Here is a 26,243-nt window from a genome sequence, read left to right on the forward strand (position 1 = left end):
AAAAGCTCTACCTCAACACACAATTATAATTATTCATCACTGACTCAGTCTATGACAACCAATTCACACAATTCCTATAAAACTGCTTAATCAAATTATTGATAATCATACAATCTATTCAAAATATATTTATTAAAATATAATGCAGCTCATTGCTATTCCATGTAAACATCATAAACCAGTTTTGTATTCTTCCTAGCTCTTATCTATGGATAAGCATTTATGAAGTGCTTAATATACACCAAGTAGTATGCTAATCATTCTTTTTTTTCTTAATTTTTATTTTATTTATTTTTTTATACAGCAGGTTCTTATTAGTTACCCATCTTATACATATTAGTGTATATATGTCAATCCCAATCTCCCAATTCATCACACACACATCCCACCACCACTTTCCCCCCTTGGTGTCCATATGTTTGTTCTCTACATCTCTGTCTCTATTTCTGCCCTGCAAAACACTTCATCTGTACCATTTTTCTAGGTTCCTTATATATGTGTTAATATACGATATTTTTCTCTTTCTGACTTACTTCACTCCGTATGACAGTCTCTAGATCCATCCACGTCTCTACAAACGACCCAATTCTGTTCAATTTTATGGCTGAGTAATATTCCATTGTATATATGTACCACATCTTCTTTATCCATTCATCTGTTGATGGGCATTTAGGTTGCTTCCATGACCTGGCTATTGTAAATACTGCTGCAATGAACATTGGGGTGCATGTGTCTTTTTGAATTATGGTTTTCTCAGGGTATATGTCCAGTAGTGGGATTGCTGGGTCATATGGTAGTTCTATTTTTAGGTTTTTAAGGAACCTCCATACTGTTCTCCATAGTGGCTGTATCAATTTACATTCCCACCAACAGTGCAAGAGGGTTCCCTTTTCTCCACACCCTCTCCAACATTTGTTGTTTGTAGATTTTCTGATGATGCCCATTCTAACCGGTGTGAGCTGATACCTCATTGTAGTTTTGATTTGCATTTCTCTAATAATTAGTGATGTTGAGCAGCTTTTCATGTGCTTCTTGGCCATCTGTATGTCTTCTTTGGAGAAATGTCTAGCTCTTCTGCCCATTTTGGGATTGGGTTGTTTTTTTAATATTGAGCTGCATGAGCTGTTTATATAGTTTGGAGATTAAACCTTTGTCTGTTGATTGGTTTGCAAATATTTTCTCCTATTCTGAGGGTTGTCTTTTCGTTTTGTTTACGGTTTCCTTTGCTGTGCAAAAGCTTTTAAGTTTCATTAGGTCCCATTTGTTTATTTTTGTTTTTATTTCCATCACTCTAGGAAGTGGATCAAAAGAGATCTTGCTGTGATTTATGTCACAGTGTTCTTCCTATGTTTTCCTCTAAGAGTTTTACAGGGTCCAGTCTTACATTAACATTTCTAATCCATTTTGAGTTTATTTTTGTATATGGTGTTAGGGAGTGTTCTAATTTCATTCTTTTACATATAGCTGTCCAGTTTTCCCAGCACCACTTATTGAAGACACTGTCTTTTCTCCGCTGAACATCCTTGCCTCCTTTGTCATAGATTAGTTGACCACAGGTGCATGGGTTTGTCTCTGGGCTTTCTATCCTGTTCCACTGATCTATATTTCTGTTTTTGTGCCAGTACCATACTGTCTTGATTACTGTAGCTTTGTAGTATAGTCTGAAGTCCAGGAGCCTGATTCCTCCAGCTCCATTTTCTTCCCTCAAGACTGTTTTGGCTATTCGGGGTCTTTTGTGTCTCCATACAAATTTTAAGATTTTTTGCTCTAGTTCTGTAAAAACATGCCATTGGGAATTTGATAGGGATTGCACTGAATCTGTAGATTGCTCTGGGTAGTGTAGTCATTTTCACAAAACTGACTCTTCCAATCAAAGAACATGGTTTCTCTCTCCATCTGTTTGTAACACCTTTAATTTCTTTCATCAGTGTCTTATAGTTTTCTGAGTACAGGTCTTTTCTCTTCCTAGGTAGGTTTATTCTTAGGTATTGTATTCTTTCTGTTGCAGTGGTAAATGGGAGTGTTTCCTTAATTTCTCTTTCAGATTTTTCATCACTCGTGTATAGGAATGCAAGAGATTTCTGTGCATTAATTTTGTATCCTGCAACTTTACCAAATTCATTGATTAGCTCTAGTAGTTTTCTAGGAAGCATCTTTAGGATTCTCTATGTATAGTATCATGTCATCTGCAAACAGTGACAGTTTTACTTCTTCTTTTCCAATTTGTATTCCTTTTATTTCATTTTCTTCTCTGATTGCCATGGCTAGGACTTCCAAAACTATGTTGAATAATAGTGGCGAGAGTAGACATCCTTGTCTTGTTCCTGATCTAAGAGGAAATGATTTCAGTTTTTCACCATTGAGAAAGATGTTTCCTGTGAGTTTGTCGTATATGGCCTTTATTCTGTTGAGGTAGGATCCCTCTATGCCAACTTTTTGGAGAGTTTGTATCATAAATGGGTGTTGAATTTTGTCAAAAGTTTTTTCTGCATCCATTGAGATGATCATATAGTTTTTTTTCTTCAATTTGTTAATATGGTGTATCATTGATTGATTTACATATACTGAAGAATCCTTGTGTCCCTGGGATAAATCCCACTTGATCGTGGTGTATGATCCTTTTAATATGTTGTTGGATTCTGTCTGCTAGTATTTCGTTAAGGATTTTTGCATCTGTATTCATCAGTGATATTGGTCTGTAATTTTCTTTTTTTGTAGTATCTTTGTCTGGTTTTGGTATCAGGGTGATGGTGGCCTCATAGAATGAGTTTGGGAGTGTTCCTTCCTCTGCAATTTTTTGGAACAGTTTGAGAAGGATGTGTGTTAGCTCTTCTCTAAATGTTTGATAGAATTCACCTGTGAAGACATCTGGTCCTGGACTTTTGTTTGTTGGGAAGGTTTTTAATCACAGTTTCAATTTCATTACTTGTGATTGGTCTGTTCATATTTTCTATTTCTTCCTGGTTCAGTCTTGGAAGTTTACACCTTTCTAAGAATTTGTCCATTTTTTCCAGATTGTCCATTTTATTGGCATAGAGTTGCTTGTAGTAGTTTCTTAGTATGCTTTGTATTACTGTGGTGTGTGCTGTAACTTCTCCTTCTTCATTTCTAATTTTATTGATTTGAGTCCTCTCCCTCTTTTTCTTGATGAGTCTGGCTAAATATTTATCAATTTTGTTTATCTTCTCAAAGAACCAGCTTTTAGTTTTACTGATCTTTGCTATTATTTGTTTCTATTTCATTTACTTCTGCTCTGATCTTTATGATTTCTTTCCTTCTACTAACTTTGGGTTTTGTTTGTTCTTCTTTTCCTAGTTCCTTTAGGTGTAAGGTTAGATTGTTTATTTGACATTTTTCTTGTTAACTTGAGGTAGGCTTGTATTGCTATAAACTTCCCTCTTAGGACTACTTTTGCTGCATCCCATAGGTTTTGGATTGTTGTGTTTTCATTGTGATTTGTCTCTAAGTATTTTTTTATTTCCTCTTTGATTTCTTCAGTGTTCTCTTATTTAGTAACGTATTGTTTAGCCTCCATGTGTTTGTATTTTCTTTACAGATTTTTTCCTGTAATTGATATCTAGTCTCATAGTGTTGTGGTCGGAAAAGATACTTGATACAATTTCAATTTTCTTAAATTTACCAAGGCTTGATTTGTGACCCAAGATATGATCTACCCTGGAAAATGTTCCATAAGCACTTGAGAAGAAAGTGTAATCTGCTGTTTTGGGATGGAATGTCCTATAAATATCAATGAAATCTATCTGGTCTATTGTATCATTTAAAACTTGTGTTTCCTTATTAATTTTCTGTTTCAATGATCTGTCCATTGGTGTAAGTGAGGTGTTAAACTCCCCCACTATTACTGTGTTACTGTCGATTTCCTCTTTTATAGCTGTTAGCAGTTGCCTTATGTAATGAGGTGCTCCTATGTTGAGTGCACATATATTTATAATTGTTATATCTTCTTCTTGGATTGATCCCTTGATCATTATGTAGTGTCCTTCCTTGTCTCCTGTAACATTCTTTATTTTAAAATCTGTTTTTACTGATATGAGTATTGCTACTCCAGCTTTCTTTTGATTTCCATTTGCATGGAATATCATTTTCCATCCTCTCACTTTCAGTCTGTATGTGTCCGTAGGTCTGAAGTGGGTCTCTTGTAGACAGCATATAGATGGGTCTTATTTTTGTATCCATTCAACGAGCCTGTCTTTTGGTTGGAGCATTTAATCCATTCATGTTTAAACTAATTATCAATATGTATGTTTCTATTACCATTTTCTTAATTGTTATGGGTTTGTTTTTGTGGGTCTTTTTCTTCTCTTGTGTTTCCTGCTTACAGAAATTCCTTTAGCATTTGTTGTAGAGCTGGTATGGTGGTGCTGAATTCTCTTAGCTTTTGCTTGTAAAACTTTTGATTTCTCCGTCGAATCTGAATGAGATCCTCGCCGGGTAGAGTAATCTTAGTTGTAGGTTCTTCCCTTTCATCACTTTAAATATATCGTGCCACTCCCTCCTGCTTGTAGTTTCTGGTTAGAAATCAGCTGTTAACCTTATGGGAGTTCCCTTGTATGTTATTTTTCATTTTTCCCCTGTTGCTTTCAATAATTTTTCTTTGTCTTTAATTTTTGTCAATTTGATTACTATGTGTCTCGGCATGTTTCTCCTTGGGTTTATCCTCCCTGGACTCTCTGTGCTTCCTGGACTTGGGTGGCTATTTCCTTTCCCATGTTAGGGAAGTTTTTGACTATAATCTCTTCCAATATTTTCTTGGGTCCTTTCTCTCTCTCTTCTCCTTCTGGGACCTCTATAATGCGAATGTTGTTACGTTTAATGTTGCCCCAGAGGTCTCTTAGGCTGTCTTCATTTCTTTTCATTCGTTTTTCTTTATTCTGTTCTGCGGCAGTGAATTGCACCATTCTGTCTTCCAGGTCACTTATCCGTTCTTCTGCCTCATTTATTCTGCTATTGATTCCTTCTAGTGTATCTTTCACTTCAGTTATTGTATTGTTCATCTCTGTTTGTCTGTTCTTTAATTATTCTAGGTGTTTGTTCTTTAATTATCCTAGGTCTTTGCTAAACATTTCTTGCATCTTCTTGATCTTTGCCTCCATTCTTTTTCCGAGGTCCTGGATCATCTTCACTATCATTATTCTGAATTCTTTTTCTGGAAGGTTGCCTATCTCCACTTCATTTAGTTTTCTGGGGTTTTATCTTGTTCCTTCATCTGGTACATAGCCCTCTGCTTTTCATCTTATCTTTCTGTGAATGTGTTTTTTGTTCCACAGGCTGCAGGATTGTAGCTCTTCTTGCTTCTGCTGTCTGCCCTCTCGCTAATCATTCTTGATACATCATCTCAATTAATCCTCAAAATAAAGACTCTGAAGAGGATCAGAATATTCCACCCCAAAATGTGACACTGGCATAAGGATTATTGTGAGCTAAAGGCAATTAAGAAACAGACACAGGGAGCTTCCCTGGTGGTGCAGTGGTTGAGCATCCGCCTGCCGATGCAGGGGACATGGGTTCGTGCCCCGGTCTGGGAAGATCCCACATGCCGCGGAGCAGCTGGGCCCGTGAGCCGTGGCTGCTGAGCCTGCGCGTCCGAAGCCTGTGCTCCGCAACGGGAGAGGCCGCAACAGTGAGAGGCCTGCGTACCATAAAAATAAATAAATAAATAAATAAAGAGACACAGGAAAAAAAACTGTCCTCCCCTATCAGGCTTAAAAAGCACAGCATAAATTTCCCTTTTTAAAGCTAGCATGAATTTCCATTTGTAAAGGTACCATAAAGAGGACCTCAAAAAAAAAAAAAAAAAAAGAGGACCTCAACCCTGGGAGTTGACTCTTATCAAATCAGATGACACCAACTTAAATCTGCATAACAAACCTTACTAAAATAACCTTTATATTCCGTTAGTTCCCCCCACATAATTACCTTCCCACAATTTACAGCCCCTAAAAGCCTCTTTTCCTTTGTCTTGTCTGGATTCCACAATTTATCATTCAGTCTCTCTGCTTCTTTGGTCTTCAATTCTTTTCTTTGAAGGTCTCCATATGCATAAGTAATAAACCATTTCTCCTGTTAATCTGTCTTTTGTCAGTTTAATTTACAGGGCCCCAGACAATGAACCTAGGAGGAAAGAGAAAAAGGTTTTTCCTCCCCTAAAGCCTTCTGAATCAGGCACAAGTACAACCCCCCACAAGTACAACATTCCTTATTCTGCAGATAACTAATCAGATTTTCACAGGTAAACTTGCCCAGAGTCACACACAAGTCAAGAAGGGTCAAGAAGGCATTTCAGCACAAGTCTGACTCCATAGTCTGAGTACTTCATCGGCGCAAGGTTTGTAACTATAATGTCTATCAGTAAGAGCCCACAAAAAAGCAAGACAAAGCCATGAGCAAATTCATCTGTTCATATTTATATCTTTGTAAATAAAGTGAATCAAGAACCCTCCACCCATAATTAAACACACTTACAGCCAAAAGAGGATAAATGGAATTGTTTTGAATCTCAAATTCTCTCAGGTTACAGAAGGTAACTAGATTAGAACAGTCTCTGGGATGAAACTCACAAGTAAGGCTAAGGTTTAACAAGTAAATGATTAAAAAGTGCAAACTGATAACATGCACCTACCTTGTGCCATATTAAGCAGTGAGATACTAAAATAAAAAGACATAGCCCCTACCCTTAAGGAGCTTACAATTTACAGGTTCAAAGTTCTTCACTTTAATTCAAGTACAATTTAAACACTTAATTCAAGATGGTTTTCCCAAAAAAATATCTTAATCTTACCAAAAAGACAGTGTTAAACAAGGTAAGTCTTAAGGCAGGCTAAAATACAAAGTAGAAGAATCCAAGGGCTTTGGAGTCAAACTGAATTCAAATACCCGCTATCAGTTACAATAGGACTCTGGATAAAATAATCTCTCTGAGCCTCTGTTCAGTCACAAAGTTGTTAATGTTTAAAACTATATACAGGGCTTCCCGGGTAGTACAGTGGTTAAGAATCCACCTGCCAATGCAGGGGACACGGATTCGAGCCCTGGTTCAGGAAGATCCCACGTGCCGCGGAGCAACTAAGACCATGCACCACAACTACTGAAGCCCACGCGCCTAGAGCCCTTGCTCCACAACAAGAGAAGCCACTGCCATGAGAAGCCCACACACCTCAACGAAGAGTAGCCCCTGCTCGCCGCAACTAGAGAAAGCCCGCGTGCAGCAATGAAGACCCAATGCAGCCAAAAATAAATAAATAAAATAAATTTATGTAAAAAACAACTATATACAAAGGATATAGCATACTGCATGACACATTAAGAGATGGGGCAAGGTATACAGTTCTGGGTAGGAGTTGAGGAAAGCAAAAAGTACTGTAATTTAGCCAAATGCACTACTACTCTCACTATAAAATTTAAGTATAAAAGGGTAAGATGTAAAGTATAAAAGGATAAGACATAAAAGGAACACCATCCCTTTAGATGCCTACAAAGAACCATCAAATTTCCTTTCATAAACTCTTAGGTATCTACTGATTACTCTTAAGTGAATCATTATTTTGAAAAACACCTGCAGCTTATGTGTATAGTTCTCAGACAAATCACTTGGATCAGAGGTTTAACTCTGGGGTTCATGATCTAATTTCCATGAATTCCCTGATATGCACAACAGTGTGTGTGTTTTGGGGGACAGGGCCAAACGACCATAAGACTCACAAAAGATTAACAGACAGTTAAGTTTACATGTCCAGTATTTATAAAGTAGAGTTTTCAATGTGAGGCAATTTGAAGAAACTCAATAGTTTACGCTAAAAGAGTATGGCATTATCTAGTAAGTTGACCATTCCCCTATGCCATCATCCAGCAATTTCACTCCTAATTATATACTTTGAACAGTGCTGTCAATAGAACTTTCTGCAATAATGGAAATATTCTATATCTGCATTGTGCAATAATAACATAGCCACTGGCCATATATGGTTATGAAGCACTTGAAATGTGGCTAGTGTAACTGAAGAGCTGAATTTTTAATTTTAGTTAATTTAAATTTAAATAGTCATGATTGGGATTGACATATATACACTAATATGTAGAAAATAGATAACTAATAAGAACCTGCTGTATAAAAATATAAATGAAATTCAAAGATAAATAAATAAATAGTCATGTGGCTAATGGCTACCATACTAGAGAGCACAGCCCTAGAGAAACACATGTACATATTAACCTTGATAGACTAAACGTGTAAGGACATTCATGGTAACATTACTCATAATAACCAAAAGCTAGAAACAACTCACCAACAGTAATACAGTTAAATAAACTGTGATATATTATCTTTTTAAATAAACTTATAATTCTGTAACATTATAAGTACAATCCTACAATTTATTTGCATATTATTTGAGCAATTCTCTGACTGCCCGTTTCAAACAACTATTAAATTCTCTTAATCCAACCTAATCTCTAAGGGACTGTCCATACTTATTTCAAAGCCAGACCTCTGAGGGCAGTGACTTTATCTAATACTTCTCTATATCCTGCCCAAAGTCTTCACATTGTAAGTATTCAGTATTTACCTATAATTTTCTGAATAAACTAGTTAGGAAATCTGAGGCAGACAAAAGTGTGCAAAAGTGAACGATGATTACTTGTAGAACAAAGGAAAACCAACTCCTTATACATAAATATCATACAGATAATATAACCAATGTAAAGCAGAATTTTTAAAATCTGCTTAAAAACAGAAAACTTTTCTTTCATATTAAGTATAATACAATTATATTCTAAGCTGTAACTGTATTTAAACAATAATATAAAGTTTTCTTAGTAAAATTTGATAAGACTTTGCAACAGCTTCTGTTTAAGCTTTAGGGGGAAAATGGAGAACGTGGGACAAGAAAACTAGATTTCTGGGAGTCCAGATGCAGGTGATAACAGAGCTAACAAACCAGGCAATGGTGCAATGAAAAGAGTACTAGAAAGATTATGCATCTGGTATGTGAGATCCAACTCTAGTCCTGCCACCAACTACTGGCGCAAAATTATTTCAACATCCACCTATGTGGCATCTCTGCCTCTGATCTGTGAAGGAGCACAAAATTTTTTTTTGGAGGGGAGTTAAAAATCTCGAATCCAGCTTTATCTTGACAGTAATTCAGAAAGAAAGAAAAACAACTTTCTGACGCTTCCCTTATGTCCCAAACATTACACAAAAATGAGTACCTAAATATGGGTACTTTTTAAGTACAACCAAATCCTAGCAGAGCACCTAGTTCAGTTCACTCACAGGAGGCAGTCAATTAACTTAAATGAATGCAGTCTTAAAGGCACTTCTGAAGCACACAAAATACAGAAAACCTACTTCTTAGGTCGAATCAAAGTAATGCATTTTAAGTGACATTATCAAACACTTTTTGTGACAATGTAAAATCTTCAAAACATGAAATTATATTTCAACACAAATTCTCAATTTTTTTCATGTGAAGTTTCTGATACTATTGTGAAGCCAAACAGTTATAACTTACATGGCCAAAAAGCATAATTCAAAAGACAATTTAGCTATAAACACAACTATAATTTCTAATATTTGGAATAACTAATTAGATATACTACACACTGTAAAATAATATAAAATGGTGGGGTGGTGGGAGCAAATATTTATTGAGTATCTACTATGTGTCAGAATATTTTGCTCAGTGCCTTCCATACCCTATTTTTAACCTTTTAAATCATCTTCCGAGGTGGCCACATGTTAAAGATAAGGAAAGTGAGGGCTTGGCTGGGAATTAGAGCATGGAATAACCTCCCAACTCAGCTGACCCTAAGGGTCTTTCTGCTACATTACTATAATTATTTTCATTTCTCCTGCTAACTTTTTGCCCAAAACCAAAGTAGGCAAACTAAGCCCACAGGCCAAATCAAGGCATACCCTGATTTTAACAAACAAAGTTCTACTGGAACACAGTCACATTCGTTTGGCCATCTTTGCACTGTAACAGCAGAGTTGAGGACCTGCAACAGAAATTATATGATCTGCAAAGCTTAAAATATTCACTATCTTGCCCTTTAAAGAAATCTGTCAACCCCTGCCTTAAAGGATCAATACTGCCAAGAACCTCAGAGGCCTCAAAACTTCGATGTTTAGGGTCTTTGAGACAACTAATAACTTAAGAAGGAACTTTAAAATTATGTGGGAGAAATTGCTTGAATTTTTATAGTGATTAAATCATATGATAAGCCCAAATTTATAAAAATGATAAAATTAAACAGCTTGACTATGAAGTTACTGAAACCTTATTCTTCTTTTTTTTTTTTTTTTTAGCCGCGCTGCACAGCATGCGGGATTTCAGTTCCCCGATCAGGGATCGAACCTGTGTCCCCGGCAGTGGAAGCACAGAGTCCTAACCGCTGGACCACCAGGGAACTCCCCATGAAACCTTATTCTTAATAATTAAACTGTCTTCTGTAGTCTGAACTGATGGAGGAAAAATTTCACAATTCAACATACTAAAGAATATTTAATAAGCATGCATCTTTTTACTACGTACCCACATTTTTCATGAAAGAATATCTTCAGTATAGCAAAACAGAGCCTGGCTTTTTCTTATAAGTACTTTATTTTATATTTCACTTCACACTTTTTAATACGTTCACTTAATTCATTATACTTGGACCAAGCCAAACATTTATGTGATCACTCAAGGGTCTATTATTGATCTTCCGGTGTTGAGGAAGGAGCCTGTTTTCTTCCTGTGGTTGTTTTCATTTCAAGTAAAAAAAATCTCCTAATTAAATCATTTTATCTTCATTCAAAATATACTTACTATGCAAATACATTTAAACAACTTGCCTAAATTAAGCCAGCATGAGGAATGCTTGATTACAGTGTCACAAATAATATTTCCTTTCTCCATTTAGTAATTTTAAAGAAGCGTCCTCCAGTGGTACAGTGTATAAACTCCAGTATAGACAGATCAAGAAAACTTAAGTCCTACCAACATGTAAAATTTACACAACTGTTAATGAATACCTTGATTTATCTGACTTTATAAACACTTTGGTTCACAAAATCTTATGTTCAGTTTCCTTGTTTATTTTTAAGAAAAATGTTAATGTCAAAGAAAAATAATCCAAAATGATTTAGTTTGTAACAATGCTGGAGTTATTCCCAGAAACATGCAAGGCTGCATCAACATTTAAAAATTAATCAGTGTAATTCACCATATTAACAGATTAAAGAAAAAAATTCAAATGGTCACCTCAATAGATGCAGAAAAGCATCTGACAAAATTCAACATCCATTCATGATTTAAAAAAAAAAAAACCCAAACCCTCAGCAACCTCAGAACAGAAGAAAACTTCCTTAACCTGATTTAGAGAATCTACAAAATGACCTATATCTAACATTATATTTTAAAGGTGAAAGACTGAATGCTTTAAGATTGTGAACAAGGCAAGGATGTTCCCTTTCAACACTCCTAATCAATATCTCACTGGAACTCCTAGACTGCAAAGTCAAGAAAAAGAAAAGACATACATATTAGAAAGAAACATTTCTCTATTCATAGATGACATGACTATCTCCAGAAACATTACTCTATTCATAGATGACATGACTATATCCTTAGACAAATGCCATGCCAAGAAATATACAGGAAAAAGCTCCTAAAAGTTATAAATGAGTTTAGTAAAAACGCAGGATACAAAGTCAACATACAAAAATCAATTATACTAGCAATGATCAATTGGAAACCCAAGTTTTTAAAAATGATCATTTACAATAGGACTAAAAAACTGAAATGCTTAGGTATACATCTAATATTTGCAGGATCTACATGTTGAAAACTACAAAACATTCATGAAAGAAATCAAAGACTTAAACAAATGGAGAGAAATACCATGTTCGTAGATTGGAAAACTGCCTTGTTAAGATGTCAATTATCAAGTTAATCTATAGATTTAATACAGTCTCAATCAAAATCCTAGCAGAATTTTTTTTGATATATCAACAAGCTGATTCTAAAATTTAAGCAAAAGAACTAAAAGAGCTAAAACAGTTTTGAAGGAAAAACAAGTTGGAGAACTCACATTACCTGATTTCAAGCCTTAATTTTAAAGCTGTATTAATCAAGACACTATGATATTGGCAAAAAAATAGATCAATGGAACACAGGAGTCTAGAAATAGACCCACACAAATGTAGTCAAATGGTTTTTGACCAAGAGACAAAGGCAATTCAATGGAGAAGAATAGTCTTTTCAACAAATGGTCATGGAACAACTGAATAAACGAAACTCAACCTAAACCTTTCTTTATACAAAAATTAACTCAGGACTTCCCTGGTGGCACAGTGGTTAAGAATCCGCCTGCCAATGCAGGGGACATGGGTTTGAGGCCTGGTTCAGGAAGATCCCACATGCCACGGAGCAACAAAGCCTGTGGGCCACAACTACTGAGCCTACGCTCTAGAGTCCAAGAGCCACAAATACTGAGTCCGCATGCCTAGAACCCGTGCTCCTCAACAAGAGAAGCCACTGCAATGAGAAGCCCACACACCACAACCAAGAGTAGCCCCTGCTCGCCACAACTAGGGAAAACCTGCGCACAACAACAAAGACCCAACGCAGCCAAAAATAAAAAGAAGAAAATTCAATTTAAAAATGGGAGAAGATTTGGAATTTGGACACTTCACCAAAGAAGATATACAGATGGCAAATAAGCAAAGAAGAGATGATCATCATCATTATTCATGAGAAAAATGCAAATAAAAACCCCAATGAAATACTGCTATATACCTATTAGAGTGACTAAAATTAAAAAGGTTGATCATACCAAGTGTTGATGAGGATGTAAAGTAACTGGAACACTCATACACTGCCAGTGGGACTACAATTCAGCCTCTTTGGAAAACCAGTTTTACAGTGTATAGTTTCCTATGCTGCTTTAACAAATTACCACACATTTAGTGGCTTAAAACAACATAAATTTATTATTCTCAGGTTCTGTAGGTTAAATATCTGACACAGGGCTCTCTGGGCTAAAATCAAGTTGCTGGCAGAGCTACAGTCTTTTCTGGGAGTTCTAAAGGTTAATCCATTTCCTGGCCTTTTCCTGCTTTTAGAGACCACCACATTCCTTAGCTTGTGCCCCAAATTCTCCAACCTCAAAACTAAGAACTCTGCATTTCTGTCCCTGCTTTCATTGTTACATCTTTCTGACTCTATCTTCTCTTTCCCCTTTAAGGACCGTCAGGATACACCAGCACAGCATCTGGATAATCCCAGGATAAACTCCCTATTTTAAAGTCAGTTGATTAATTCCATCTGCAACTTTCATTCACCTTTGCCATGTAACCTAATTTATTCACAGGTTCTAGGGATTAGAACATCTTTGTGGGCCATTATTCAGCCCACCACAGTTTTTTCTTTAAATAAACATACACTTCCCAGAAATTTCACTTGAAGGTGCTTATCCAAGAGAAATGAAGGCTTATGTTCACGTAAAAACCTGTTGGCAAAGATTTATAGCAGCTTTATTCATAGTCCAAACAAACAAACAAAAAACTCAAATGTCTTTCAACTGGTGGATGGATAAATAAATTGTGATACATCCATACAATGGAATACTACATTCAGCAATACAACAGAAGGAACTGCTGATACACTCAACAACATGGACGGCCACTCAGATGTATTACGCTAAATGAAAGAAGCCAGACTCAAAAGGCTAAACACTGTATGATTCCATTACCTGATATTCTAGAAAAGACAAACTACAGGGAAAGACAACATCAGATGCCAGGGGTTAAGGGTGGGGGAAGAGCTGACTACAAAAGAGCAGCTCAAGGAAATTGCAGGTGCTGGAACTGTTGTGTATCTTGACTTTGGTAGTTGCACAGCTCTATGCATTTGTCAAGACAACTGTACAACAAAAAGAGTTAATTTCACTTCACGTAAATTAAAAATAAAGTTAAAACCTCTGTGAAAGAAGGAAAATAATTATATCATTTGTCACCCATCAGATTGGCACAAATTTAAAAATCTGACAATGCCAATCTGACAATTCCAAGTTTGGACAAGGATGACTCATATACTGTTGGCAGGTATGTAAATTGTTACAACTTTAGAGGATAATTTGGCTGCAGCTAGTAAAGTTGAAAATGCACATCAACCTATGGCCCAGCAATTCATTCTGGGGAAAACTTCACAAATGTGCTCAAAGGGATATGCACAGGGATGTTCATTAAACATTGTTTGAAATATTGAAAAACTGAAAACAACCCTTCAGTGAGGGAATGAATTAATTGTGGTTAGTGGTTATTTAAAAAAGAAAAGGAAAGAAAATGCAAGATGGAAAAAAAAACAAAGAAGGGTAACTTATTGGTTTGTTTATTTAACAATAGTATATAGTGAAAAGAACACTGTACTTGGAATCTGAAGGCAAGCATATTAGCACTTAGTTCCAACTCTGCCACTAACTAGTCTGTCTATAAACCTCACCTTCCTTTTCCTGGAAAATGAAGAGGTTAGACTATACAAAGACTAAGATTATTTCCAACTCAACAAGAACACTGATACAAAAAAATGGACCAACTTTCTTGGCATGTCTGTGATGAGCTTTTTAATCATATAATAATAATTTAGAAAGACCATACAAACTCCTAAACTCACCCTACTGACTTGGGTAACCTTCATATCCTTTTGCATTTTAACATTCTAAACAAGTTAATATTAATGAGTCCACCTTGTCAAGTTCAGATCAGTCTGGCCAAAAGTCATTGAAGTACATGGTAAGATTTACTTGATTTTGTTTTAACAAAGATAAAATGACAAATTGCTTTCCGTATTTTTTGCCTGTTTCACCTACAGAGTTCCTACATTATAATTTAATAGCTTTCACCTGCTACAATAGTATAGCCAGCCTTTTAAAACTTATAGGGACTTCCTAGTGGCACAGCGGTTAAGAATCCGCCTGCCAATGCAGGGGACATGGGTTCCAGCCCTGGTCCGGGAAGATCCCACATGAGCAGAGAAACTAAGTAAGCCCGTGCGCCACAACTACTGAGCCTGCGCTCTAGAGACCGCGTGCCACAACTACTGAGCCCGCGTGCCACAACCACTGAGCCCGCAAGCCACAACCACTGAAGCCTGCACGCCTAGAGCCCGTGCTCCTCAACATGAGAAGCCACCGCAATGAGAAGCCCGCACACCGCAACGAAGAGTAGCCCCCGCTCGCTGCAACTAAAGAAAGCCTGCTCTCGGCAACGAAGACCCAACGCAGCAATTAAAAAAAAAAAAAAATTGTAATATGCCAAGTCCACAGGAATCTAGTAAAAAATCAGTAGTTCATAATCCAAAAAGCTTATTTAACAATTTCATTATCCCAGTACTAATACTTCAAAGACACTAATAACCAACATGCCATTTGTTCCTATTGCAGAATTTATTACGTTATTAATTTCCGGTATAATCCAAAGGCATAATTAGAATACTATCATTAACATATACACTTTAAAAAAACAGAAATATTAACTCCTTTCACCTTGTCATTAAAATCAAACTTTCAAAATTCTTGTGCTACAGGCTTTCCAAATCTAAATTCTCACAATCCTAAACGAGTATGGAGACAAAACACACACTATGTACTACGAGAAACCTTCTGGCTATCAGATTTTAATTTCAGCGCCAAATGCCAAGAAAAACCTTTCGACCGAAACCTAAATTCGAACACCTTACCGTATGTCAATCAACTAAACAGAGGTGAGTTATTATCATTAGGAAGTTACATAATTTGCACCAAAGATTGTTTAAAGCCTCTCATTAAAAGCAGCTTAAAACAATTTACAGGCTTCAAAGCTCACCTTGCAAACTTAGAGTAAATTATCAGAAACCATGAAGAAGATTAGGCTCTTCTTGAAATGGTTACGAGGAAGCAAGTTGTTTATTTGTTTAAAGAATGCAGCGAGCAGCCGAATACCAGCAGCTGAGTCGGGCAGAGAAACGCCAACTACATTCCGTCTTCTAAAGAAAAGTGTTCTTCGCCCCGCCGATCTCCCGGACCCTGCCTGGAGGGAGTCAGGAGAGTCGCGAACTCGGGAGCGCGGGAGCAGAGAGAAGGCGCCTCCCTGCACCTCGGGCCGGCCGGGCAGGAGCCCCCGCCGAGGTGAGTCGTTCACCAAGGCAGAGGGAGCGGGCACCGCCAGACAGCGTTCCTCCGAGGGACAAAGGTTGGGCTCACGCCCTCCGCTGCCGGCCCGGCGCCGGCTGCCTGCAGCAGCCCGGGGTCCCGCCCGGGCCCGGCGCGTGGGGGAGGGGGTGAGCCCGGCTGCCCCTCCCCCGGCCGCTCGCTGGGACCTGTTGATTAAGACCTCCACACCGAGCCGCTGCCGGTCCGCCTCTTACCTCCGCGCCACGGCGGCCGCCGCTTCTCCCGCCCTGGCCTCTCCCAAACACTGCAGAAACGACAGTTCCCCCGCGGCACTTAAAATACCGGATAAAGAATCCAGAAACTCGCGATTCCCCACCTCACAATCCTTAGTCCCCGCCCCCGCCCCACCGCCAGTCGCCGCCGTCGCCGCAGCCGCCCCCGCCGCCCCCAGCGACTCCACCTCGAGACCGCGCACGCGCTCCCGGCGCTGTTAGGCAGAGAGCCTGGCGCGGTTCGCCCAATCCCGAGCCGGCGCGGAGAAAGGGCCCGCTCATTGGTCCGCTCCGCAGCTCCGGGGGCCGGATCGCACACGCACTCGTGCGCCTCAAGTGGAAAAAGCGAAGTTCTTCGCGCTCAGTCGCTGGGGAACAGCTTTCGGCTTGAGTCTGCGGGCCAGGTTGTGGGAGGACGTGAGGTTTCCTTAAGACGCAATGGGCGGGTTAACGCTCTTGCAGACCTTTCTTCTCTCCCTGAATGTCTGTCAGCTCCTGAAGAAAATCTGATTCCTCTTGAGGCGACTCCTCGTGCCCTGTGAAACACATCACACAATATAACATTTGTGTAAAAAAGAACCACGACATACCTGAACACCTGGATGTGTGTAGTGTCCCACAAAAGAGTTCTCTGCTACCACGGAAGACGCCACAAAGCTAGTACGTAGGACCGAGTTCTGAAAACCAGACAGGAAGGTGCCAAGGGCCACAGCTGTTTCACAAAACTCAAGTCCCTGGCTCAACCCACATCCAACGCAAGGAAATCCAGATAAAGAGTCTTCAGGATTCCCTAGAAACAGCCATATCCAAAAAGGAAAAAAAAAAAAAAAAAGGTTTGCGTGTGTGTGAAGAGAGACCTAGTTCATTTTCTAAGTTCTTAAATGCATAAAATAAGTAATAATTCAAGAAATTTCCTTTGGTTCCTCAATGAATTTTTTTCCCCTTTAGCTCGGGGTTTCTCAACCTCAGCGCTATTGGCATTTGGACCAAATAATTCTTTCTTTGGGGACTGTCCTGTGCAATTTAGGATGTGTAGCAGCACCCCTGCTCTCTTACCCACTAGATACCAGCAGCACCACTACCCCCATTTGTGACCCTCAAAAATGCCTCTAAACGTTGCCAAAGATCTTCTGGGGGATAAACTCACTTCCATTTGAGAACCACTGATCTAGCTGTTCAAAGAAACGGCCTCCTTATAAAGTAGTCTCTCTACCCATCCCTTCCAATTGCCTGGCCTCAAGCAGTTTTGCAAAAGACCCCACCCAAATGAACCCTCCAGCTACCTAGCCTTGCTTCCCCAGCTGCTTGGACTCCTCTGTCACAGAGCCCCATCCTAATAAAATGCTGACAACTCTCTGAGATAGCAGCTACTGACCTCAAAATATGTGGAAATTCCTTTGTGAAATGCTATACAAATGTTAATTATTATCTTTACTTTCTAAAGGTATTTTCATCTTAAAAAAGGGTAGAACCTATGGCAAATAAAAAGTTTATTCTCTGGTAAATAGAGCCATTCCCGGAATCCCCAAATCACTCAAATTACTGGTCTCGTGTGCAAAAAATGAAGGATAGCTGGAAGAATGGAAGGTATAGAAACTGGAGGCAAGGTGATTGGATTTGAGTTTCAGCTTTGAAATTAACTAGTTCTGTGATATGGGTGCGTGACAAGTTTCCTGGGCCTAAATTTTCTCATGTGTAAATTAACACGTTAACTACTTTTTCTTTTTTCTAGTTTTAAGATTCTGGAAGCCTCTGCTTGTGTAATCTAACATGGATAGCATAGGGAGTTAAGAAAATATAATATTCATCCCAAAATAGAATGAAATGGGCAATCTGTGGTTTAAACCCTCCTGTCAGAAGGCACTTTACCCACTGAATCACCCTGGCAAATTTATAACTAAGTACTTTGGATGAATAATGAAAGTCAAACTGTAAAATCAAGTGAATGGTGCAGAGTAACCATAGTAAATACCCTTCCTCCTTCCTCATCTTGGCATCTGTTCAGTCTATCATCTGACAACAGCTTCTATTACATGTTGATGTAATAAAATGTTGTGCTGTTTATTTCATTAAAGGCTTGGGGGAAATACATTAATATTGCATTTCAGATATTTTCAGCAGGTCTGAAATCTCAGTTTTCAAGATTCATTAACGGTTATATGTGAAATTCTTAACTAAGGCTATTATATCCCTTTGGTCTTATCACCTCTGTGTACTAGTGAAATCTGAGTTTTCGTAACTGAATTAATAGCCTAATCACCTTATAATTGTATGAACCAGATGATCAGAAATAATGTAAATTAAAAGAAGAATACTCACTGATTCAGATATGAGAAGTTATGAAACAACAAATTAGTAGGTACATTAATTATTAAACAAATATCTAAAATTTTTATCAATGCAAAAAAAAAAACCAGAAAGCAAACCAACAAACCATGAACTTTTCTAATTTAATTGGGTTTAGTTATTATTATTTTGATATTTTATAGTACTTCTTAACCTTTCATAAACCTACCTAAAAATATTATGTCCCTAAGCTAAGAACACTATGCAGTTGTTGCCATGTGGAATGGGAGGTCCCACTGTCTGCAGTTAGCATCAGTATCATTCAGTATAGGTCAGTAGCATTCAACTCAATTGACTTTACTAAATATTCACTCATTAATTTAAAAAATGTATACTGAGTACTTCCTATGTGCTTAGAACTGGGCTATAGGGAATCAAAACATGTGAGAGCTCCTGTCCTGGACTATAAAAAGGTGAGGAAAGGGAAAAGTAAGGCAAGTTCATATAGGTAAGATACAAGGGAAAATATGGTAAATGAAAATAAGGTGCTCTACGGACTTAGAGAAAGGTAGTCTTATACTAAGAGAAACTTTACTAACTTCTAACGACAGGGGGGTAGAGAGAGGGACAGAGAGTAAACTACAATGAAAATACCCACAGTAACAGGAAAACCGAGATCTTACACATGGCTTTAGAAAGATAGATATAAAATTTTTAATCAATTTGAATGACTGAGTACAGTCCACAGAGACAAACATGGGCTCATATGGGAACAGCAAGTAGTCTACAATAACTTCAGGGTAGGATATTCAATATATAGGATATTAGTCATTTATCACACTTTTATTTGTACCCTTCTTAGCTGGTCCTTTGCTACGCTGAAGATGTATATATAAATAAAACATGACCCAGGAAAATTTTTATTTTGGAGAGAGGTAGTAGGCAAATTTGGAGCTTGGAAATTTTTCTAATGAAGGGAAGTCCAAGACTGAATGCCAAGAGAAAGGAAATCAAATTTGTTCTCCTTGAAAAAGGGCTATAAAGTGACCCACATCTTTTTCCTCACCAAGCTCCAATCAAATCTCTATTTTGTTAGTGTGTTAATCTCACCTGTCACTTTGATTCATATCCATATGTGAATACCTGTCTGAGACTGAGTCTGGAGTGGTACCTGTGCTGAACTCCAAAGAGCTGAACTCTAATGCCTCTTCTAGCCTCTCTTGCACTCACTCTGACTGAGATTTAACTCCACCACTGAGTCAAAACAGCCTTTCTCAAGAGCAACTTTCCTAAATGCAAAGGGCAATGCTCAGTCCTCATCTTCCTTGACCTGCCAGCAGCGTTTGACACTGTTGAGCATTTTCTCCATTTTATCCTCTGGGCTCCCGAAGTACCACTCTAGCTTCTTGTCCTACCCACTGCATCCTCCTGTTCAGTCTTCTTCGCTGGTTCTTTTTTATATCCCCCTGAATGCTAAAAGTTGGGGTGTCCCAGGGCTCTCACCTGGAATATTTTACTTCTCTGTCTGCCTGGGTTTGAACAAACAGCCCTAACATTTACTAGCTGTTTAATCAGAAGAAAGTTACTTAATTTCTCTAAGACTCAATTTCCTCATCTATAAATTGAGAATAATAAAATTAGCTACCTCCAGTGGTTATAGGGACTAAATGAAATGTATACGTAAAGTGCTTAGAACAGTGCCCGACACTGTATGCATTAACTACTTGTCCTTATTCTTTTTCTTTTTTTTTTTTCATTCAGTCACCAAAATCATTTATTATAATGATATATTTAATCATTTGGCTTAGTTTTGTTAAATTTTTTCTTAATTTAATTTATTTTTTATACAACAAGTTCTTATTAGTTACCTATTTTATACATATTAGTGTATATATGTCAATTCCAATCTCCCAATTCATCCCACAACCACCAGTATCCCCGTCACATTCCCCCCTTGGTGTCCATACATTTGTTCTCTATATCTCTGTCTCTATTTCTGCCTTGCAAACTGGTTCATCTGTACCATTTATCTAGGTTCCACATATATGCATTAATATACGATATTTGTTTTTCTCTTTCTGACTGACTTCACTCTTTAGGACAGTCTCTAGATCCATCCATGTCTCTAAAAATGACCAAATTTCATTCATTTTTATGGCTGAGTAATATTCCATTGTATATATATATATATATATATATATATATATATATATATATATATATCACAACTGCTTTAACCATTCATCTGTCGATGGGCATTTAGGTTGCATCCATGACCTGGCTATTGTAAATAGTGCTGCAATGAACACTGGGGTGCATGTGTCTTTTTGAATTATGGTTTTCTCTGGATATATGCCCAGGAGTGGGATTCTTAGGTCATATGGTAACTCTATTTTTAGTTTTGTAAGGAACCTCCATACTGTTCTCCATAGTGGCTGTATCAACTTACATTCCCACCAACAGTGCAAGAGTGTACCTTTTCTCCACACCCTCTCCAACATTTGTTGTTAGTAGATTTTCTGATGATGCCCATTCTAACTGGTGTGAGGTGATACCTCATTGTAGTTTTGATTTGCATTTCTCTAATAATTAGTGATGTTGAGCAGCTTTTCATGTACTTCTTGGCCATCTGTATGTCTTCTTTGGAGAAATGTCTATTTAGCTCTTCTGCCCATTTTTGGATTGGGTTGTTTGTGTTTTTAATACCGAGCTGCATGAGCTGTTTATATATTTTGGAGATTAATCCTTTGTCTATTGATTGGTTTGCAAATATTTTCTCCCATTCTGAGGGTTGTCTTTTCGTTTTGTTTATGGTTTCCTTTGCTGTGCAAAAGCTTTTAAGTTTCATTAGGTCCCATTTGTTTATTTTTGCTTTTATTCCCATTACTCTAGGAGATGGATCAAAAAAGATCTTGCTGTGATTTATGTCAAATAGTGTTCTGCCTATGTTTTCCTCTAAGAGTTTTACACTGTCTGGTCTTACATTTAGGTCTCTAATCCATTTTGAGCTTATTTTTGTGTATGGTGTTAGGGAGTGTTCTAATTTCATTCTTTTACCTGTAGCTGTCCAGTTTTCCCAGCACCACTTATTGAAGACACTGTCTTTTCTCCACTGTATACCCTTGCCTCCTTTGTCATAGATTAGTTGACCATAGGTGTGTGAGTTTATCTCTGGGCTTTCTATCCTGTTCCATTGATCTATATTTCTGTTTTTGCACCAGTACCATATTGTCTTGATTACTGTAGCTTTGTAGTATAGTCTGAAGTCAGAGTCTGATTCCTCCAGCTCCATTTTTTCCCCTCAAGACTGCTTTGGCTATTTGGGGTCTTTTGTGTATCCATACAAATTTTAAGATTTTTTTGTTCTAGTTTTGTAAAAAATGCCACTGATTATTTGATAGGGATTACATTGAACCTGTAGATTGCTTTGGGTAGTATAGTCATTTTCACAATATTGATTCTTCCAATCCAAGAACATGGTATATCTCTCCATCTGTTTGTATCATCTTTGATTTCTTTCATCAGTGTCTTATAGTTTTCTGCGTACAGGTCTTTTGTCTCCCTAGGTAGGTTTATTCCTAGGTATTTTATTCTTTTTCTTGCAATGGTGAATGGGATTGTTTCCTTAATTTCTATTTCTAAAGTTTCGTTGTTAGTGTATAGGAATGCAAGAAATTTCTGTGCATTAATTTTGTATCCTGCAACTTTACCAAATTCATTGATTAGCTCTAGTAGTTTTCTGGTGGCATCTTTTGGATTTGCTATGTATAGTATCACATCATCTGCAAAAACTGACAGTTTTACTTCTTCTTTTCCAATATGTATTCCTTTTATTTCCTTTTCTTCTCTGATTGCTGTGGCTAGGACTTCCAAAACTGTGTTGAATGATACTGGCAAGAGTGGACATCCTTGTTCCTGATCTTAGAGGAAATGTTTTCAGTTTTTCACCATTGAGAATGACGTTTGTTGTGGGTTTGTCATATATGGCCTTTATTATGTTGGGGTAGGTTCCCTCTATGCCCACTATCTGGAGAGTTTCATATCATATTCAGCATAATGGGTGCTGAATTTTGTCAAAAGCTTTTTCTGCATCTATTGAGATGATCATATGGTTTTTATTCTTCAATTCGTTGATGTGGTTTATCACATTGATTGATTTGCGTATATTGAAGAATCCTTGCATCCCTGGGATAAATCCCACTTGATCGTGGTGTATGATCCTTTTAATGTGCTGTTGGATTCTGTTTGCTAGTATTTTGTTGAGGATTTTTGCATCTATATTCATCAGTGATATTGGTCTGTAATTTTCTTTTTTTGTAGTATCTTTATTTGGTTTTGGTATCAGAGTGATGGTGGCCTTGTAGAATGAGTTTGGAAGTATTCCTTCCTCTGCTGTATTTTGGAAGAGTTTGAAAAGGATGGGTGTTAGCTCTTCTCTAAATGTTTGATAGAATTCACCTGTGAAGCCATCTGGTCCTGGACTTTTGTTTGTTAGAAGATTTTTAATCACAGTTTCAATTTCATTACTTGTGATTGGTCTGTTCATACTTTCTAATTCTTCTTGGTTCAGTCTTGGAAGGTTATACCTTTCTATGAATTTGTCCATTTCTTTCAGGTTGTCCATTTTATTGGCATAGAGTTGCTTTCTAAGAATTTGTCCATTTCTTTCAGGTTGTCCATTTTATTGGCATAGAGTAGTAGTCTCTTATGGTCCTTTGTATTACTGTGGTGTATGTTGTAACTTCTCCTTTTTCATTTCTAATTTTATTGATTTGAGTCCTCTCCCTCTTTTTCTTGATGAGTCTGGCCAAAGATTTATCAATTTTGTTTATCTTCTCAAAGAACCAGCTTTTAGTTTTATTGATCTTTGCTATTGTTTTGTTTCTATTTCATTTATTTCTGCTCTGATCTTTATGATTTCCTTCTACTAACTTAGGATTTTGTTTGTTCTTCTTTCTCTAGTTCCTGCAGGTGTAAGGTTAGATTGTTTTAGATTTTTCTTGTTTCTTGAGGTAGGATTCTATCGCTATAAACTTCCCTCTTAGTACTGCTTCTGCTGCATCCCATAGGTTTTGGATCATCGTGTTTTCATTGTCATTTGTCTGTAGGTATTTTTTGATTTCCACTTTCATTTCTTCAGTGATCTCTTGGTTATTTAGTAACGTATTGTTTAGCCTCCATGTTTTTGTGTTTTTTACCATTTTTTTCCCTGTGATTGATTTCTAATCTCATAGCGTTGTAGTCAGAAAAGATGCTTGATGTGATTTCAATTTTCTTAAAGTTACCAAGGCTTGATTTGATCTATCTAGGAGAATATTCAGTGTGCACTTGAGAAGAAAGTGTAATCTGCTGGTTTTGGATGCAGTGTCCTATAAATATCCATGAACTATATCTGGTCTATTGTGTCATTTAAAGCTTGTGTTTCTTTATTAATTTTCTGTCTGGATGATCTGTCCATTGGTGTAAGTAAAGTGTTAAAGTCCCCCACTATTATTGTGTTACTGTCGATTTCCTCTTTTATAGCTGTTAGCAGTTGCCTTATGTATTGAGGTGCTCCTATGTAGTGTGCATTTATATTTATAATTGTTATATCTTCTTCTTGGATTGATCCCTTGATCATTATGTAGTGTCCTTCCTTGTCTCTTGTAACATTCTTTATTTCAAAGTCTATTTTATCGATATGGGTATTGCTACTCCTCTTTCCTTTGATATCCATATGCATGGAATATCATTTTCCATCCTCTCACTTTCAGTCTGTATGTGTCCGTAGGTCTGAAGTGGGTCTCTTGTAGACAGCATATACACGGCTCTTGTTTTTGTATCCATTTAGGGAGCCTGTGTCTTTTGGTTGGAGCATTTAATCCATTCACATTTAAGGTAATTATCGATATATATGTTTCTATTACCATTTTCTTAATTGTTATGGGTTTGTTTTGGTGGGTCTTTTTCTTCTCTTGTGTTTCCTGCTTAGAGAAGTTCCTTTAGCATTTGTTGTTGATCTGGTTTGGTGGTGCTGAATTCTCTTGGCTTTTGCTTGTCTGTAAAGCTTTTGATTTCTCCATTGAATCTGAATGAGATCCTTGCCGGGTAGAGTAATCTTGGTTGTAGGTTCTTCCCTTTCATCACTTTAAATATATCGTGCCACTCCCTTCTGGCTTGTAGAGTTTCTGGTTAGAAATCAGCTGTTAACCTTATGGGAGTTCCCTTGTATGTTATTTTTTCATTTTTCCCCTGTTGCTTTCAATAATTTTTCTTTGTTTTTAATTTTTGTCAGTTTAATTACTATGTGTCTTGGCACGTTTCTCCTTGGATTTATCCTGCTTGGGACTCTTTGTGCTTCCTGGACTTGGATGGCTATTTCTTTTCCCGTGCTAGGGAAGTTTTCGACTATAACCTCTTCCAATATTTTCTCAGGTCCTTTCTCTCTCTCTTCTCCTTCTGGGACCTCTATAATGTGAATGTTGTTTCATTTAATGTTGTCCCAGAGGTCTCTTAGGCTGTCTTCTTTCCTTTCATTCCTTTTTCTTTATTCTGTTACATGGCAGTGAATTCCACCATTCTGTCTTCCAGTTCATTTATCCGTCCTTTTGCCTCAGTTATTCTGTTATTGATTCCTTTTAGTGTATTTTTCATTTCAGTTATTGTATTGTTCATCTCTGTTTGTTTGTCCTTTAATTCTTCTAGGTGTTTGTTCTTTAATTCTACTCAGTCTTTGTTAAATGTTTCTTGCATCTTCCCTTTCTTTACCTCCATTCTTTTTCTGAGGTCCTGGATCATCTTCACTATCATTATTCTGAATTCTTTTTTGGAAGGTTTCCTATCTCCACTTGATTTAGTTGTTTTTCTGGGGTTTTATCTTATTCCTTCATCTGGTACATAGTCCTCTGCCTTTTCATTTCATCTCTTTCTGTAAATGTGGTTTTTGTTCCACAGGCTGCAGGATTGTAGTTCTTCTTGCTTCTGCTGTCTGCCCTCTGCTGGATGAGGCTATCTAAGAGGCTTGTGCAAGCTTCCTGATGGGAGGGACTGATGGTGGGTAGAGCTGAGTGTTGCTCTGGTGTGCAGAGCTCAGTAAAACTTTAATCCGCTTGTCTGCTGTTGGGTGGAGCTCATTCCCTCCCTGTTGGTTATTTGGCCTGATGTGACCCAGCACTGAAGCCTACCTGGCTCTTTGGTCAGGCTAATGGTGGACTCTCGGAGGGCTCACGCCAAGTAGTACTTCCCAGAACTTCTGCTGCCAGTGTCCTTGACCCCATGCTGAGCCACAGTCACTCCCCACCTCTGCAGGAGACTCTCCAATACTAGCAGGTAGGTCTGGTTCAGTCTGCCATGGGGTCACTGCGCCTTCCCCTGGGTCCTCATGTGCACACTACTTTGTGTGTGCCCTCGAAGAGTGGAGTGTCTGTTTCCCCCATTCCTTTCAAAGTCCTGCAATCAAATTCCACTAGCCTTCTAAGTCTGATTCTCTAGGAATGCCTCCTCCCATTGTCAATCCCCAGGTTGGGAAGCCTGATGTGGGTTCAGAACCTTCAC

The 26,243-nt window shown here is 37.8% G+C and overlaps 2 protein-coding genes across 4 annotated transcripts in view; both read right to left on the bottom strand.

The window, feature by feature from the left end:
- Nucleotides 1–16,540, bottom strand: part of PALS1 (protein associated with LIN7 1, MAGUK p55 family member) — a 104,754-nt gene extending 88,214 nt beyond the window's left edge. Inside the window, exon 1 of one of the 3 annotated variants that reach the window (XM_079915066.1) lies at nt 16,407–16,540. The gene's annotated coding sequence lies outside the window, so the exon portion shown is untranslated. Of the gene's footprint in view, nt 1–15,865; nt 16,361–16,406 lie in introns of those variants that run through there. The other 2 variants (XM_079915070.1, XM_079915068.1) reach the window with 2 other exon arrangements.
- A 331-nt stretch (nt 16,541–16,871) lies between these two features.
- The window catches only part of GARIN2 (golgi associated RAB2 interactor family member 2), a gene marked incomplete at both ends in the record, with an annotated part of 36,808 nt that continues 27,436 nt past the window's right edge, over nt 16,872–26,243 (bottom strand). Inside the window, one exon of the mRNA XM_079913563.1 lies at nt 16,872–16,960. Within this exon, the coding sequence (XP_079769689.1) occupies nt 16,872–16,960 (89 nt within the window). The remainder of the gene's footprint in view (nt 16,961–26,243) is intronic.

Source organism: Stenella coeruleoalba, assembly GCF_951394435.1.
Source record: "Stenella coeruleoalba genome assembly, chromosome: 2".
Classification (NCBI taxonomy): Eukaryota; Metazoa; Chordata; class Mammalia; order Artiodactyla; family Delphinidae; genus Stenella; species Stenella coeruleoalba.